Below are 17,583 nucleotides of genomic sequence, written 5' to 3' on the forward strand. Positions count from 1 at the left end.
CCTTGGTGGCTCAGTCAGTTAAGCATTCGACTCTCGGTTTCAGCTCAGGTCATGACCTCAGGGTCGTGGAATCAGACCCCTGCTTCGGGCTCTGAGATCAGCGTAGAGTTTGCTTGAGATTCTTGCCCCCCCCACCCCCCCCTTTGTTCCTCCCCTGCTCGTGCTTACTCTCTTTCTCTCTAATAAATAAATTTTTAAAATCTTAAAACACACACACACACACACAATGAGAAATACCATTATATACTCACTAGAGTGACAAAGAGTAAATAATTGGAAATACCAAGTGTTGCAGAGGCGAGAAACAGTGGGAACTCTCATAGTAGTGTAGAATTGTACACCTTAGGACAAACATTTGATATTATCTAGCAAACTGGAGTATGTCTACACAACCTGAAGCAACACTTGCACACGTATACTAGAGTTCAAAGACATGAAGCTTCACCCCAACATTGCTTGTAAGAGCCAGAAACTGGGAACAAATCGAATGTCCATTAGTAGTTAAATGGACAAATGGATTGGGGTATATTCATGTAGTAGAATACTATCCAGCAATCAAAATAAATAAGTTGTTCTAAATGGACTATGGGTGAATCCATCAAATAAAAACAAAAAAGATGAAAAAATTCTCAGGGAAATGATTAGAGAATGTTTTCATTCATATACAGTTCAAAAACAGATACGTTAATTTAGGAATGAACACATAGATGGTAAAACTATAAATTAAAGTAAGGAAATTATTGCCATCCCCCCCACACACACACCACTTTTAGGCAGGGAGAATTAAGACCGTAGAGTGACACTTGGAGCAGGTGTTTTCTGGGGTGCTGGAGGTGTACCCTTTCTTTCCTCTCTGCAGTGGTTAGATAGATGTTTCCTGTGTAATTATCCTGTGAAATGTACACAAATGTTTCATCTACTCTTCTCTATGTTGGATATCCCGCAATTTTTTTAAATGACAATAAATTGCCGAATCTCACAGAAATTTCTTTCATTTGGAACTTTTAATGTTTTTTTCCTTGTGGCAAAGGATCTTGACAGACAGTATCCCTTTTTTGATTCGGTTCTCTTGCCTTAGATAAGAATGTCATATAATCAATTCCACTGTCTTTACATTGCAATTCACAAGAGCGATTTCGTAAGGAGGCAATGAAGAGGAAGAGACAGAAGACAGTCAACTCAAGGCTGAGCTTTCAGGGCAGACCCAGTGTCTGACACATGGCAGGCACTCAGTGGGAGTCTGCCCTGATGAAACAGGCAGTGGCAGCTGGGGCTGGGGCTGACTCAGGGAGCATTTCTCCATCTTTTGTCTCGGGAAGAGTTTTTTACAATAGACACCTGGTAGATAAGGTGTTGTGAAACTTTGGGGTTTCGAGATGTTTTCCAGCCAGAGATATTTGTGTAGGGGGCTAAGTCTATCTCTAAGTCTATCTATCCCTCAGGACTTGCTTCTTTAGTCAGTTTGTAGAGCACTGATGTATCTATACATGGCTTTGAACAGAGCAAAGAGACCATGCCTCATCTTATGATGCTCTGTAAATTGTATCATCTTGCCAAATCCAGCACAGCACGGAATCATCCGTGCCGTGACTGAATCTTTTCTAAAGTTGAGTCTTTAGGGCAGCAGGAAACCAAGGTGATTTTAAAAAATCATTTGGCAAGCCAGCAAATAAATGCAGTTGGCCCTGGAACAGTATAGATGGGAACAGCACAAGTCCACTTATATGTAGAATTTTTTTCGATACAGAGCAATACTGTAAATATACTTTCTCTTCCTTACAACTTTCAAAACATTTTCTTTTCTCTAGATTATTTTATTGTAAGAATACAGTAAATAATACATAGAACATATAAAATACATATTTACGTGATCATTAATGCTTCTAGTCAACAATAGGTGAGTAGTAAAGTTTGGGGGGAGTCAAAAGTTACACATGGACTTTTGACTGTGTGGGCATCAGCCCTTCTAAGCCTCAGTTGTTCAAGGATCAACTGTATGCACCACGTGTAGAAATGCTTGTGAGCCCGTGATGACTCTATATGGGAACAGGCTCCCAGGAGTAGTGTGTCCTACCAAACAGTGGTGACCATGTTCCCACCATGAATTAACTGCTATGTCCTGATGTCACTGTTTATTCAAAATGGTCTCAGCTATCTACAGTTGCCAAGATCCTGAATGGGATGAAAAATATTAAGGGTCACTAAGGACATCTGCATATTTCTGCACATGAGAGCATGTGGGCTAAAAAAGGAAAAACCTGGCCCAGTAATAAAAACACCAAGTGACCACTTTGAACCACGTGATCCAGAGAGGCTCAGTTCCCTAGTTGTAGTTCTGCCTTCCACTGACGGTATAACCTTGGACTAGTACTATAACCACTCCAACCTTCAATTCCTCACTTGGAAGTGTCAGTCATGTGTTTCATGGGTATCCCACAAACTTGTGAAAATGAAATGAAGAGAGACATACAAAACTTCCTGTTGACTGCAAAGCCTTATATATTTGTAAGGCTTTAATCTTTTAGTCTTTTTTGGGTCTTAATCTTTTAATCTTTTAATTTAATCTTTTTATATCTTAATCTTTTTAACCTTTTCTAATTATACAGTTAACATTTATCATTCATTAACAAAAAAAATGAGGTTTAAAGAAAAAAATCTTCTTCCTCATTAGTAGTCTTGGGAACTGACCAAATTTGACAAATTTATATATACTTTATATATATACTTTATATGAATGTGTGTGTATATTTGCATGCATATTTTTTAACAAAAAAGGGATCATATCCTACTAATCAGTACAATACCGTGCAGCAACTTTTAATGAGGGGAACTATTCCATATGGACATAGAACAAGGATACTTTATGTGACAAAGTTGCAGAACCACATTTAGAGTACAACAATATTTGTGTAGACACAGAGTTCATGGTTTCCTCTGGTAAAAATATGTTGCAAAGGAGTGAAGTATTTTTTACTTCACACAGCTCTCTACCATTATCATTTTTTCTCTTAACCATATATACTTTAACAATAATTAATAAAGACTGTGCAGGAGAAAGTGTTGCATAAGTCAGCCAAATGGAGACTATGACATTGAAGTTGGAAGGAAAATAGCAGACCAGGGGCAGGGGGAACACTGAGAGAGAAGATTATACCAAAGAAATGGGAAAATGAAATAAAAGAAGCAAAATAAAAGTAAGCATGTTGCAATTTTCAAAATTATTCATGGGGGATAGAAAGAAACTGATCGTGCAATTTCTGCCGTCAACTTTCTTGTAACATATGACACAGCAAGAAGATACTCAGTTCTGCTGACTAGTTCTTTTTAATGACCCTGCACAACAAAGGGCAAGTAGAGGCCAACACAGATCTGCCGAGAGTAAGAAGGGCTAAGTAGGGCCGGTGCTCAACAACTTTGCAATTTTCATGTCTTTTTTTCTTTTTAAGATTTTATTTATTTATTTGACAGAGAGAGACAGCGAGAAAGGAAACAAGCAGCGGGAGGGGGAGAGGGAGAAGCAGGCTCCCCACTGAGCAGAGAACCCGATGTAGGGCTTGATCCCAGGACCCTAGGATCATGATCTGAGTTGAAGGCAGATGCTTAACGACTGAGCCACCCAGGTGCCCTCATGCCTTATAAAAATATAAAAAACAGCCATAAACTTGGGAGATGTGCATAAATGACAATCTATTGTCCCCTGGTATTTTCAAGCAACAGAATTTTGTCTGTAGACGCCATTGTTTTCAATAAATCTTTGTATCCTCTCCAACAACAAAGCCTGTATGTCTATGTTCAAAATCTACTTTGAACCTCTCTACATCTGTTTTCATCACCATCAACCCAGTTCAAGTTCACTCCCACCTCTTTTCACTGCAGTGGCGCTCTGACTAGTCTCTCCATTTCCATGTTGGCTCTCCCTCTTCCCCACCATAACCTTCCCACAAGAATATCAAAACAATCTTCCTAAAATGCTCATGGCATGAAAACTAAACTCCTTTGCACGACTTCAAGAAGCTACATGACCTGTCCCTTGCTTTGCCTCTTCCAGTCACCTTTAAGGCTTCCAGCTGTGCTAAGATTTTTCTCACCTCAGTCCTTGCCATGCTATTCTACAAACAGAAATGCTCTGCTATTCTTCCGGTTTCAGTTTCTCACAGATTTCTTCAGTCTCCTCCCATCCTCTAAATCAGGTCATAACCTGTATTTCTACATTTATTTGTACGGTAAAGGTTTTATCGGACTTATGTACTATGTTAAAGATGCACCATGACTCTACAGGGGTTCATGACACTATCCCCTCTACTTTTGTCTATATTTGAAATTTCCCATAATAAAATCCTTTAAGAATAAATGAAACAAGATGGACTCAGGAGAGAGACAAACCATAAGAGACTCTTAATGTCACAAAACAAACTGAGGGTTGTGGGGGTGGGGTAGGGAGAGGGTGGTTGGGTTATGGATATTGGGGAGGGTATGTGCTATGGTGAGTGCTGTGAAGTGTGTAAACCTGGCGATTTACAGACCTGTACCCCTGGGGCTAATAATATATTATATGTTTATTAAAAAAAAAAAAAAAAAAACCACACTGGGTTTCACAGACACAATTTCACACACACACAAAAGGCAAAATAGCTCATTAATAATTCTCAAGATGGATGACATGTTGAAATGATAGTATTTTGGCTATCTTGGGTTAAATCAATAAATCACTAAATTCAATAGATAAATAAATAAAATCCTTTAAAATTTTCCCTTGGATCCTGCAAGTGAAAACCAACAGTTTTGCTTGCAATTATCCTAGTTTTCCATGTTTTGTGTTTTTTTAATTTTATTTTCCTTTTCATGATGATTTTTTTGGGTTTTTGTTTAGTAACTGCCACAAAATGCCAGTATTTTTTTTAATAGATTTTATTTATTTATTTGACAGACAGAGATCACAGGTAGGCAGAGAGGCAGGCAGAGAGAGAGGAAGGGAAGCAGGCTCCCTGCTGAGCAGAGAGCCCGATGCGGGGCTCGATCCCAGGACCCTGGGATCATGACCTGAGCCGAAGGCAGAGGCTTTAACCCACTGAGCCACCCAGACGCCCCAAATGCCAGTATTTTAATGTTCCAAACAAGGTGTAATCTACAAGACAGTGAATTTGAAATTAACATCAGATAACCTAAAAGAAGGGTCAGAAGTTCATTTGTTCTTTCAGTTTCTGCTACTGAAGTGTTTTATTTGACTTCATTATTATTCAGTGAAAGGGACCCTAGAACAGGGATATAAAACTTCTAACCTAGTTCCAGTCTGTCACTTTGAGTGAGTCACCAGACTTTGCTTCCTTTTTTATAATTAATATAATAAATAGGCAAAGTACTAATTTTTTATTTGATTTAAAATTGTTTCCACAATTTGAAAAATCTAAAAAAGAGCAGTCATACATGATACCAAAGCTTTTTATTTTTTAATGAAGTGAAAACTCAAAAGAACTTTCCCTGTATTCATTCATAAGGTCATAACTCAGCAGCAGTGTTAATACCGGGTGTATCTACAAAGCCGAGAATGGGAATCACTACATCTCCTTCGTTAGATCGGATACTATGACTCTTCTCTTTTCTGTTGACATATTTGTGCAACATGCTGTAGTACTGGTCCTTTGGATTGAAAGTATACAGTGAGGAAATTTGCTGCCAGTCTTTGACGCTGGGGGTATTGTACTGCTTTGGATGCGTGCATTCAAAGAAACATTTAATATTCTCTTTGGCCAGTTCTATTGCATGCTCTGTGGCCTGACTTTTAAGGATCTGCTGCTCCTGTTCCAAATAGATTTTCCAGAATTTCAGCTGCAGGAAACTAACTGGAGATAGGCATCGGGAGACAGATGTAAAGATCAGAAGGAAGATGATGACAACTGCTATCAGGATCCAGCCCAGAACCTTAGGGAAAAAACACAGAAAAAACAGCAATTTAGCCACATTTTTAATATAGATAGATAGATAGATAGATGTGTTTAAAATCCTTTTTAAAAAGATTTTATTTATTTATTTGAGTGTGTGTGTGTGTGTGTGTGTGTGTGTGTGTGCGCTCACGCAAGAGAGAGAGAGAGAGTAAGTGAGCATGCTCAGGAGCAGGGGGTAGGGGGCAGAGGGAGAAGGAGAGGGAGAAGCAGACTCCTGGCTGAGAAGGGAGCCCCACTCAGGGCTCCATCCCGGGACCCTGGGATCATGACAGGAGCTGAAGGCAGACGCTTCACCGACTGAGTCACCCAGGCGCCCCCAAATTTAAAAATTCCTACCTAGAGTTTGAACTACTCACAGTGATTATGATGATCAAGCAACAGTTTTAGGTCTTAGTCTCGCTCTCTTTTTTAAAATCTATTTATGAGAGAGAGAGACAGATTCTCTGTGGAGCAGAAGCCCGAGGTGGGGCTCAATCCCTAGACCCTAGGATCCTGACCCGAGCAAAGGGCAAAAGATTAACCCACTGAGCCACTCAGGCGCCCCAGGTCTTGGTCTCTTAAGAAGTGGCAGTACTCCCAAAACCCTCGGTAGAACTGCTTGACAAATCATTTTCTAAGTCATGTCCAAGGCCCAGAGAATTCACTACACTAGAATTCAAAACGTGGAATTTTGACAAATCCAAAGAAACAAGCATTCCTGTTCAAGAACCTCTTAGCTTGGGGCGCCTCAGTGGGTTAAGCCTCTGCCTTCGGCTCAGGTCATGATCTCGGGGTCCTGGGATCGAGCCCCACATCGGGCTCTCTGCTCAGCGGGCAGCCTGCTTCCCTTCCTCTCTCTCTGCCTGCCTCTCTGCCTGCTTGTGATCTGTCTGTCAAATAAATAAAATCCTTAAAAAAAAAAAAAAGAAGAAGAAGAAGAAGAACCTCTGAGCTTCACATGCCCAGAAGCAGCGTGGGGTGGTGGCTTTAGAGCCAGGTCAACCCATTTTATTGTAACAATTCTGCCTTCTTCTGGCTGGACAAACAACTGGACCTGGGCACGGCGTATCAAGAAGATAACGTAGGATTGGAGGTCAAGGGCCTGGCGCGGTATCCGGCCCAGCGCAGGTGCCTGCAATCGTACGAGCGCCTTCCCTCCTTCTCACTCGTGCTACGGAAACAGTCGCCCTTCTCCTCTGTCTTCCGGGGTCCTGGGTCTGGACGCGCCCCTCTCCCATCCTCCCGACCGTGGCCAGCGGCCGGAGCCTGACCTGCGACTGGGCCTTGAGCTCCTTCAGCAGGTCCTGCGCGTCGGACGCCTGGGCCGGGCTGCAGGGCGCCTGCGGCAGCCGGGCCTCGCAGGTGGGGTCGCGGCCCTGGCACAGGCGCCGCGCCAGGGGGGCGCTCCCGGAGGCGGCGCACTCGTAGAAGGCGCCCCCGAGCAGCGCCACCGACACCCAGGTGAGCGGCGCGACCGCGGCGGTGGCGCTGAGCTGCGCGAACACCAGGACGCCCCGCCGCCCCGCGCCGCAGCCCCCCGAGCGGGCGCCGCGCGCGCAGCAGCCGGTCAGCAGGCGCCAGGTGCGCGCGTTGAGCACGTAGCCCAGCAGGAAGAGGGCGAGCGCGGGCACCAGCAGGAAGACCAGGCCGTAGGGCAGGTTCCAGGCGGCGCTGCAGGGACACTGGAATACCGCGGTGGAGAACACGCGCTCGCCGCCCGCCGTCAGGAGGGTCACCAGGCCGTAGCCCAGCGTGCTGTGATGCTTGAGGTGCAGGTCCAGCACCGTCCGGAACTTATCCATGGGCCGCCTACCCCCGCGGGCGCCGTGCACAGGCCTCTCAGCTTCTGCCTCTTCAGGGCCCTGCTCCTGCCACGGTGTGGGTGGGCTGGGGTCTAGGGCTTTCCACTCTGCTGGGCAGCAGCTTCCGGACTGGGGAGAAGGGCTTCTTGGGCCTCTGTGAGCTTTCGCTTTCTTATTTCAAGCCGGCCAAGTCTGGCTGGTACACCCTTGGCCTCTCAGGATCCCTGGTTTGGCTGATTCCATGGTTTCCTTTGTTTCTACCCAACTGACAAGAAACCAGGGGACTTTCCTTACCCTTCCTGATTCGATGCAGCTACCCAAAGAAAAGAGAACAAAATTCTACTAGCATAAATGCAGAATGCCAGGTTTTCCCCTATCACAGCCCCCTTCCTTCTAAGCTGACTCTCAGACCCAAACCATTTCAAAAGAAACTGGTCAGTTACAGGAAACATTACTCAAGGACGAACTTCTGGTTCCTCTTTCATAAGCTAAATCACAACAAAGCCCAGCTCAAGTTCTAGTACTTCCATAATCTTCTGGCCCCTCCTGTCCCCCTCCTGGACAGAATCACCGGCCTCATTCACACTGACTGTTGTAGCCTCTGATCTCCCACAGGGCGTTAGACTAAACCTATTGGGCTGGCTTCTGCCTCTTTTATATCCCCCAGGTACGTCCTAACACTGTCAGTACCTGGAGGACAGAGCTACCTCCCACTACCCCTGCCTGGCCCCAAACCACCATTCTGTAGCATTCTGAGGAAAAGCTATGCTCTCTGAGTGAGTCCAAACGGTCATGCGGGACAGTTAGGCCCCCTTCTCTGAGATGAAACCGGGTCCTGCCTGTAAACTTGCAGCAAAGTTCCATATTTGAGGCACGTCATTTCTGCTTTATTCCTACATCTCAAAAAAAATACTTTTTTTCTTCCCTTGTCCCTCAGTTGACTCTGCCCCTCTTACTGCTAGACGCTTCTTTACTCCCACCACATACTCCCAAAGATGTTGCCTCCCTGCTCCACACTTTCTGCAGACCACTATGATCGAGTCCCACTCTATCCACAACCTTTATGCAGGTGGCCTTATCCAAATCTCCCTTATCTGTAACCTAACTAAAATGTGCCCTTCTGTCCTCTTAAGTAACACATTTCGCAAAAGAAGAGGGAGGGTTGGCTGGCGTCCTCCCATTACAATGTGCAAACCCAGGCTCTTCCGTTATCTTCTAATAGTTCATTCTCCACTGAGGCTCAAGCTATTCCCCACAACCTCCTGCCTCACCTCACTCCTGCCATCTGTGTCCATTCCTTTCATTTATTAAGACTCCTGCGTCTGGCGACAGCTTTCCTCTTCCCCCTGGCTCCTGTTATTTCATCAAGGACTTGGTTTCAAATATTTTTAGTTCCAGAAACTTCCATCTTGTCAGGCTTCAATCCTAGCTAGAGTAATTCATTTGTTAACAGTTAACTAGTTCATTTGTTCATTCACTCATTCATTTAAATGTTTAATAAGCCCCCAGAATATGATAGGAACGTATGAAAGTGCCTGGTATTATTGGGTACAATAAGGAACAAGACAAACAGACACCTTCCTTTCACTGAGTTTGTATTAGAGGATATATAATGAGGAGGAAAGTCCTCAAGGTTATGAAAATAATTCAAATGGAATCACATGGTAGAGAGTGTCCCGAGAAAGCCTTTGTAAGGAGAGGACGTTTAAGGACAAATGTGAATGAGGAAGGCTGTGGGCTCCGAGGGAACTTAGCAGTCTGTGGTTGGAAAACAAGCCAGAGTGAAGGAACATTAAAGGTGAGGTCATGAGGTCGAGCTGCAGGGGGAAGGTCAGGTTTAGGGGCCTCGGTAGACCAGAGTATATGGTTTGTAACCCTGCCCATGAAACTCATTACAGACTGAGCTGCCTCCTGCCCTATTATCCTATCAGCTTGTGTCTCCAAACACTACCTCCTGAGGTTGCCACCACTGTGCTCCCCCCATCATGGATCTCCCAGATACCAATGATCACTCTGTACTTATTACAGGTCGCCGTAATTGCGAGAGTCTGGGTTCTGCCTGCCAGCCTGAATGTTCTCCCAGTGCCAGCCGATGAGTCTAGTCCCTGACATCTACCCCTGCCCTCATTGAAGCAGTGGGCGGTTCTAGTTTGGAGTCTGTCGGACATTGCTCAGCCCCTTATATCCAGCTCTGTCCGGAGAAGGCATTGCTGAGTTCAGTACTTAGTGGAAACAGTAAAATACTAATGGTGTGGAGGGATTCGAGAATTTTTTCTTGAGAGTAGACTAAATAATGCTTGAAAGACCTTCACACTTCTGAGAATCTGTTACTTAACACCAATTTACTTTAGCTTTTAAAAAACGAGTGTGAGATTCTCATGGTAAGCACACTGGAAAACCAGCAGTTATGGGTCTGGTTTGGTTTGGTTTGTTTTAACCGTAGGACTTTGTTTCTCAGCAGTATCATTATCACCGTCAGGAATGGGTTTCAGAAACCTCAAAAAAATCATGGAAAAGAAAGGAAGAGAAACTCTTGAAGGAATTTCACTCTGTGAATCTAAAAGGTCTTTGTAGTCATCTTCAAGTGAGTTAGATCTCAAATGTTATTCTCTGTAGTCTTCGTGAAAACTCAGACTAATGGTATGGCCTTGCTTGGAATATGACTTCTAAGTTCTAGCGAGGTGTCAATCCTGGTCCCGAGACCCACCCATAAGAATCAAATCAAATCAAATCAAAATTCATCTGTATTTTAAGTATCTACCATGTGCAAGACCCAAATTTAGATGCCAAAAAATAAAAAGTAAATTTAGATCTGACACTCTTAATCTTAGAGAATACTTTACTGTGCATTATTATTTATGAATACATTGTTTATGTTATGTATTTAAAAATCCGAGCCTGTTATTATGTTAAGATTTTTGAATGCTTGTAAAAGTTCTTCCAGTGCAAGTATAAAGCAAGAGGAAAGAAAGATCAGACCTTTTCCCTGACACAGGAATGTCGTTTGTTAAATGGCAATCCCATGACATTTCAAGTAACCTTTTTACAGATTATTTTCCCCTTTTCTTAGCATGAATTGTCTAAACCTATCATAAAATTTTAAATAGTCACTGATTCACACACTTAAAATGTATTTTCTTACGAAAGATGATTATTTTAACCCTGAGAACCCAGATGTGATCAGTCTTTGCTGTTATCACTGTTGCCGTCATCATCATCTGACACCGTAACTCTGTAAAGGTTCTAGTTTTCCTTCCAAGGTTCTTTTTTTCTTTTTTTTTCAAGAGAGAGTGCAAGCAGAGGGTGTGGGGGGGAGAGGGAGAGAGAGAGAATCTTAAGCAGACTTGGTGCTGAGCATGGAGCCCAACACGGGACTCAATCCCACGACCCTGTGATCATGATACAAGCCGAAATCAAGAGTCAATGCTCAACCAACTGAGCCACCCAGGTGTGCATCCTTCCATGGCTCTTGAAACCCATGTCTAGCTTCCTTTCCAACCAGGGCCCAGCAGGATGGCTCCTACCAAGAAGGGTGATAAAAAGAAGAAGGGTCATTCGTTCTGCCATCAACGAGGTAGTGACTAGAGAATACACCATCCACAGTCACAAGTGCATCTATGAGTGGGTATCAAGAAATGTGCCCTTTGGGCATTCAAAGAGACCCGGAAATTTGCCATGAAGGACATGGGAACTCCAGATATGCACATTGACACCAGGCTCAACAAAGCTGTCTGGACCAAAGGAATAAGGAATGTTCCATACTGTACATCCATGTGCAGTTGTCCAGAAAACATAATGAGGAGGAAGATTCGACAAACAAGCTCTGTCCATTGGTTACCTATGTACCTGTCACCACTTCTAAAATCTACAGTTAATGTTGGATGAGAACTAATCGCTGATAGCGAAATAAAGGTATAAAACAAGAAAAAAAATGTCTATTAGGAATTTTGGTAAATTACATTATGTTTTTCCATTGACTCAAATTGTTTCAAGGTGATTTTAATGTATACTAGAGCTTCACTGTCAATGGCCACTTACTTATACTTCGCTTCATTACAAGTCCAATTACCCTCCTGTCAAATTTGGTTTACTAGTTTGTGAACTGTGATCAAAGATTTGGATTTCCAAAGATAATAATAATAAATAACAAATAAGATTAAAGTTTAAGAATAAAGAAAAAAGTAATTCAGGGCACCTGGGTGGCTCAGTGGGCTAAGCCTCTGCCTTCGGCTCAGGTCATGCTCTCAGGGTCCTGGGATCAAGCCCCACATCGGGCTCTCTGCTCAGCAGGGAGCCTGCTTCCCCCTCTCTCTCTCTCTGCCTGCCTCTCTGCCTACTTGTGACCTCTGTCTGTCGAATAAATAAGTTTAAAAATCTTAAAAAAAAAAAAGAATAAAGAAAAAAGTACTTTAATAGGAGGAAATTTGGATTTTTTCAAATTATAAATGACATTATTGGGAAATATCAAAAATTTACATTAACTCAATGGAGAACATAAAATGTTGTGGAAGATCTTCCCTAAAAGAATGTATCACATGAGAGATGCCTGGCTGGCTCAGCTGGTAGAGCATGCCACTCTTGATCTCAGGGTTGTGAGTTCAAGCCCCACAGTGGGTATAGAGATTACTTAAAAATAAATAAATGAAACAAAATGAAAAAGAATACGTCACATGAAATACGCTGCAAATTTAAAACATTCACAACAATGGAATACAAAGTAGGTGCATATGATTGAGGTAGATCTGTATGTGCTGGTATGAGTGAGAAGACAAGAGTTGACATGTTAATTGGAAGAGGTAAACAAAAACACAGCATGCCATACATTTGTGTAAGAACTCTGAGAAACAAACTGAGGGTTTTGGAGGGGCGGGTATTGGGGGGTTGAGTGAGCCTGGTGGTGGGTACTGTGGAGGGCAGTATTGCATGGAGCACTGGGTGTGGTGCATAAACAATGAATGCTGGAAGAGTGAAAAGAAATAAAATAAAATAAAATGGAAAAAAAAAAAGAAAAAGAAAATGTATGTATGTCCCTTGCAGATTTGTATAATACTCTGCAAGATTAAAAAATACTGTCAAATTTTTACCTCTGAGTGTAAGGGAGAGGGTTGTGAATGAATGCAGGGAGAGAGACTCGTAGCACATCTTTCTTAGTGATTGTCCTTTTTTTAAACGTGCATATGTTCCTTCTACAACTAAAAAATACGTGAAATGTTTTGATCTAATGAAGAATCCCTGAGGAGGATGACCGGGAAGAGGCAATTTCCCAGGCTCTTCCTTGTCCTTCCTTCTCTGCACACAGAGCTTGTACAAAGGGTCGCTCCCTGAACCTGGAAGGCTAACAATTCACCCCTTCTTGCCAAAAGGAACAAATCCTAGTGAGAAACTGTTTGAAGAATATAGAAGATAAAGAAACTGAGTGTTTGAGAACTGGAAGATGGCAAAAAGCTGTAGGAGGAGAAGAGGAGAAGATCAAATGGAAAGGTGGGATTGGGTGACATTTATCCAAGTCCTGAGGGAAACAAGATGGAAGACCCACTGTCTCCTTCAGAGACGGTTTCACCTGTGCTCTATAGGGTCTTCTATGTACCCATTATTGCCACAGAAACAAGGCAGAGAGGAAAGGCAGGTGGAGCGGGTGAGCGGTTAGATTGTGGAGATTTTAAGTGCTATTATTTTCTTCCCATAGGAGGAGGGAGTTGGGTAGATATTAGAAAGCACTTTGGGAGTTCATTACTGAATTGAAGTGGCTTCTCATCCATACATACTGACACGTGCTCTTCAGGGCAACCAGAAAACCAAGCCAGAGGAACACTCTTCCAATTGGAGTCTTGGTCTTCTCAGGAACCCCATACTCTCCTCGCTCCAGCTCTGAAGTCTTGACATTCTGCTCCTTTAAGAAGTAAGCCTCCCCTCTTTAGGGATTGCTTTTCGATGATGAACATATAGATCTTCATCTCTGCGTCTTCATTCCTCTCCTAGGCAACATTTGCATCTTGGCAAGGTTTGGATAATTCTGTAACACCCTGTCTCTGGGGCACTTTCTGTTCCTTCTTCCTGCTCACTACAGACAGTGCTGTGGTCAGACTATGTCCCCCCCACCAAATTCATATGTTGAAGTTCTGACACCCCCCCCCCAAAGTGATGGTATTAGTAAATGAGACCATTCTGAGGTGCTTACATCTTGAAGGTGGAGTCCTCATAAGTAGGATTAGTGCTCTTATAAAAGAGGCCCCCAGTGAGATCCTTCGCTCCTCTCGGGGAGAGGGTATCCTCCCAGTAGCCATTAAATGCTTCAGCACAGTCTGGTAGTTCACAGTCTGGTGGTCTGGTGGTCCACCTTACTGGATATATAATCTTCCCATTTGCTAGAAGGAAAGGAATGATCATTAGTTCTACTACTCTAGGCCACTCTTTTGTTTCACTCTTCTTCCCACTCCACAAGTCATTAGCCTTCTTTCCAAAAGAAACAAACCAGAAGTCCAAACATGGAACTCACAGTCCAGAGTCTGGGTAGTGCGCGGCAGTCTCTACATCAGGTTTCATGTGGCCCATCTTGAGCTACCGAACCGTGAACTAACAGTAATAGATTAATCTGTCCCCCACAGGCAATGTACAGTGGAGAAACAGGGCCAGAACAACCACACAGAACACTCCATTCTGACAAGGAGAAATGGAAGCCAGCAGCAGGCACTGACTGATGTGTTGTTTCTGAAGTTATTCCTGGGCAAACACCAGAGGGGCCTCTTTCCTAGGCAAGGTGGGTGAAAAATGTCCATTGAATCTCTTGACTCCCCCCTCTGGAGGGTTTTCTTCTGTTATCACCATTGGCCGTGTATTCAGTGGGTATATGCCCTTAGTTCATGTGCTACTCGTACAATGTTGGAAGGCCACGAGTCCAGGGGGGTTTATGATTCCTTTGACAGTAAATCTCTCCCAAAATTATTTAGTAAGCTTCCTGTCTCTTATTTCAGTAAACTGTAATTGCCAATACTGTTATAGTTATTTTTAAAACATGGTTCTCAGATCTACTATGTTCTTTGGCCTTCTTGCCACATTCTCTTTCTCACTCCCCTCAAGATACATACACTTGTATGTATCTTTCCCTCTTGCCAGTACGGTTACCCTGAGTAAACATGAGACTATACTTTTCTGTGGGAAAGCTACACTTTTATTTTGATCTTTCTGAGGCTCTTTACCATTGTATATCTTAATTTTATCTTTGCCCCAAAGTTTCCGAAGTGATTGAGAGGTATTACTAATGGGTGTAAAAGCCATACTTTTAATTTGGCCTTTCCATTGGTTTACTTTAATGGACTTTCAAGTCTTCCCCAAACTCTCTCTCTTAAAATTTTGGGGCCTAAAACCTGTCAAGTTTTCCAATTTTGCAAACCCTCATTTTTCTGAAATATCTCTATTCCTTTTCATTTCCGCTTACAGATCAACCAATTCCTTTTTAAGCTTATAAAGTCTTTCCAAAACATAGCCAGTAGCAACCAACACACACTAGAAACATTGTTTTCTAATTTTTCCCCCTAGGGCCACATTTTCTTTAGCTGCATAATCTTTCCAAATTAATGCAGGAGTTCGTTTTATTAGCAGCCGAATGAGAACTGCGGTCACTCTAGACCTCCATCATCAGTTTCCATGCTGCTCACCACGAGACTGCCAAACTAATGTCACACATTTGGGGAAAGGAAGTGAAACTTCCATAAGAAACCTAGGAATAAATCAGAGAAAAAGTTATTTCCTCTTGGTTGTTGTCTATAGCTAAAGTAAAAAGAAAAATCGCTCCCTTAATTCATTCCCTTATGGGTGGGAATGGGGAGATAGTGGAGAAGTGGGGCAGACAACGGGGAAGATGCAAGATGATTTTTATCAAGGAAGAATCCTACATCAAGTACCAGTATTTGGTCTGAACTAGTCATCAGCCTCCAACAATTGGCAAGGGAAGGGGGCAGTATGGTCCTCACCTATGCATTAAAGGCAGAGAGAACTGGACAAGCGTGAGCATATGAAGTCTACCATGTGTTATGTGATCAGTTTTTCTAAATTCCCCCATCCACCCTTTAATCTTTTGTAGCCTCCTATTTGTCTTCTTATTACCTATGACAGCTTCGTAATCTTTTATTTGCTACTTACTATTTTTTCATCTCCCCAACTAGATTATGTTTCATGAAGGCAAGGGTCATGCTTGGTTTAATCCCTTTTGGGTTACACGGGTCTTAGCCTCGTGCCCAGGACATTATAGGTGTTCAATAAATATCTGTGGGTGCAATGAGTGAATCGATCAATGAACGGATGAACGAATGAATGAGAATCAGACTTGGATTTTCTCTTCTCCTACTGCAGAGTCAGCATCATGTCTTTGCTCAGCTGAGAACTTGACCCCTTCTACAGAGATCCTGCCTGATTGCCAACCTTGTGACAGACAGAAGGGAGGAGCAGACCCAGGGAGGAGCAGGACAACACCATGGAGAAGACAGGGCCATGGGACAGGTTCCAGGTGCAGCTGAAGGGCCATCTGGACACCCACTCCCATTCACTTGCGTCAGAGTGACCAAGCCCCAGTAGGGGGCGGTGAGCTGCAGGTGCCGGCCCAGGAGGGACTCTCCCACAACTTCCTCCTTCCTGCCCAGCTCAGCGTTTACTCAGCAGAGCTGCCTGGTACAGAGAGGGCACTCACCTTCCCCACCACCGGCCCCATTCGTCCACCATCTTCCCCTGCCATGCTTAACTGAATTTCTCAAGGGAGACATTTTTCTTTCTACTTTAGCTGTAGACAGCAACCAAAGGTAAATAACTATTTTTCTGTATTTAATTATTAGATTTCCTTAAAAAGGTTTCACTTCCTTTCTTGGAAGCCATGAGCTAAGCAGCAATAGGTTTTGTTGTCGCCTAATGGCCAGCTTGGCTAGTATGACTGCACTCTGGCACGCTGACCCCCTCCAGCCAGGCACCTGACGAACCTTACCCAGTTAACTTAAGCTCGGCTATTAATGACAGGCTCCTGGCTCTCTTCCTAACTTGGTGACTGTTCAGCTAAGTGTCCCTGCCAGGCTCCTCCTCACAACCACTGATATCGGTACTCACGAGAATTCAATCCTCTCCACCTGGAGCCACCACTAGCTAGATCTATGATCTTGGGCAAGCTTTCGACCTCTCCGTGCCTCAGTTCTTTCATCTGTAAAATGAAAAGAACAGTATTCTGTGACTCCTTGGGTTGTTGTGAAGATGAAATGAGTTGATACATTTAACATTCTTTTTTTTATTTTATTAAGTTTTTTAAAATTCCAGTAGAGTTAACGTACATTGATATTTTAGTTTTGGACGTACGATATAGTGATTCGATAATTCTATGTACTGCTCAGTGCGCATCAGTGCACTCTTACTCCCCATCATCTATCCCCCATCCCACCACCCACCTGCCTCTGGTAAGCCTCGGTTTGTTCTCTATAGTTAAGAGTTTGTATCTTGGTTTCTCTCTTTCTTTTTCCTTTGTTCATTTGTTTTGTTTCTTAAATTTCACGTATGAGTGAGATCATACAGGATTCATCTTTCTCTTATTTTGCTCAGCATTATGCTGTCTAACTCCATCCATGTCGCTGCAAATGGCAATATTTCATTCTTTTTATGGCTGAATAATATTCCCCCGTGTGTATATACCGCCTTTTCTTCATCCATTCGTCCATCACTGGATACTTGGGCTGTTCCATAGTTTGGCTATCATAAATAATGCTTCAGTAAACATGGGGGTGCATGTGTCCTTTCAAATTAGTGACTGCATATTCTTTGGGTCAATACTTTGTTGATAGTGCCGCCATAAACACTGGGGTGTATGTGCCCCTTCAAAGCAGCCTTTT

The 17,583-nt window shown here is 43.2% G+C and overlaps 1 protein-coding gene across 2 annotated transcripts; it reads right to left on the reverse strand.

Moving 5' to 3' along the window:
- Positions 1-5,417: 5,417 nt before the first annotated feature.
- On the reverse strand, positions 5,418-10,200 carry LOC111158268 (calcium homeostasis modulator family member 6). Of its 2 annotated transcripts, none has more exons than XM_022520189.1 (2): positions 7,193-10,200; positions 5,418-5,919 (listed from the first exon to the last, which is right to left on the reverse strand). In XM_022520189.1, exons 1-2 carry the CDS (start codon positions 7,721-7,723, stop codon positions 5,497-5,499), a joined length of 954 nt encoding a protein of 317 aa, XP_022375897.1. In that variant the 5' UTR covers positions 7,724-10,200; the 3' UTR covers positions 5,418-5,496. The 2 variants fall into 2 exon arrangements, with proteins under 2 accessions (XP_022375897.1, XP_022375898.1); XM_022520190.1 differs by having other exon boundaries at positions 8,167-8,175.
- Positions 10,201-17,583: the final 7,383 nt, after the last annotated feature.

The sequence above is a fragment of the Enhydra lutris genome, unplaced genomic scaffold (assembly GCF_002288905.1).
Source record: "Enhydra lutris kenyoni isolate GAN:26980312 unplaced genomic scaffold, ASM228890v2 scaffoldscaffold58, whole genome shotgun sequence".
NCBI classification, from domain to species: domain Eukaryota; kingdom Metazoa; phylum Chordata; class Mammalia; order Carnivora; family Mustelidae; genus Enhydra; species Enhydra lutris.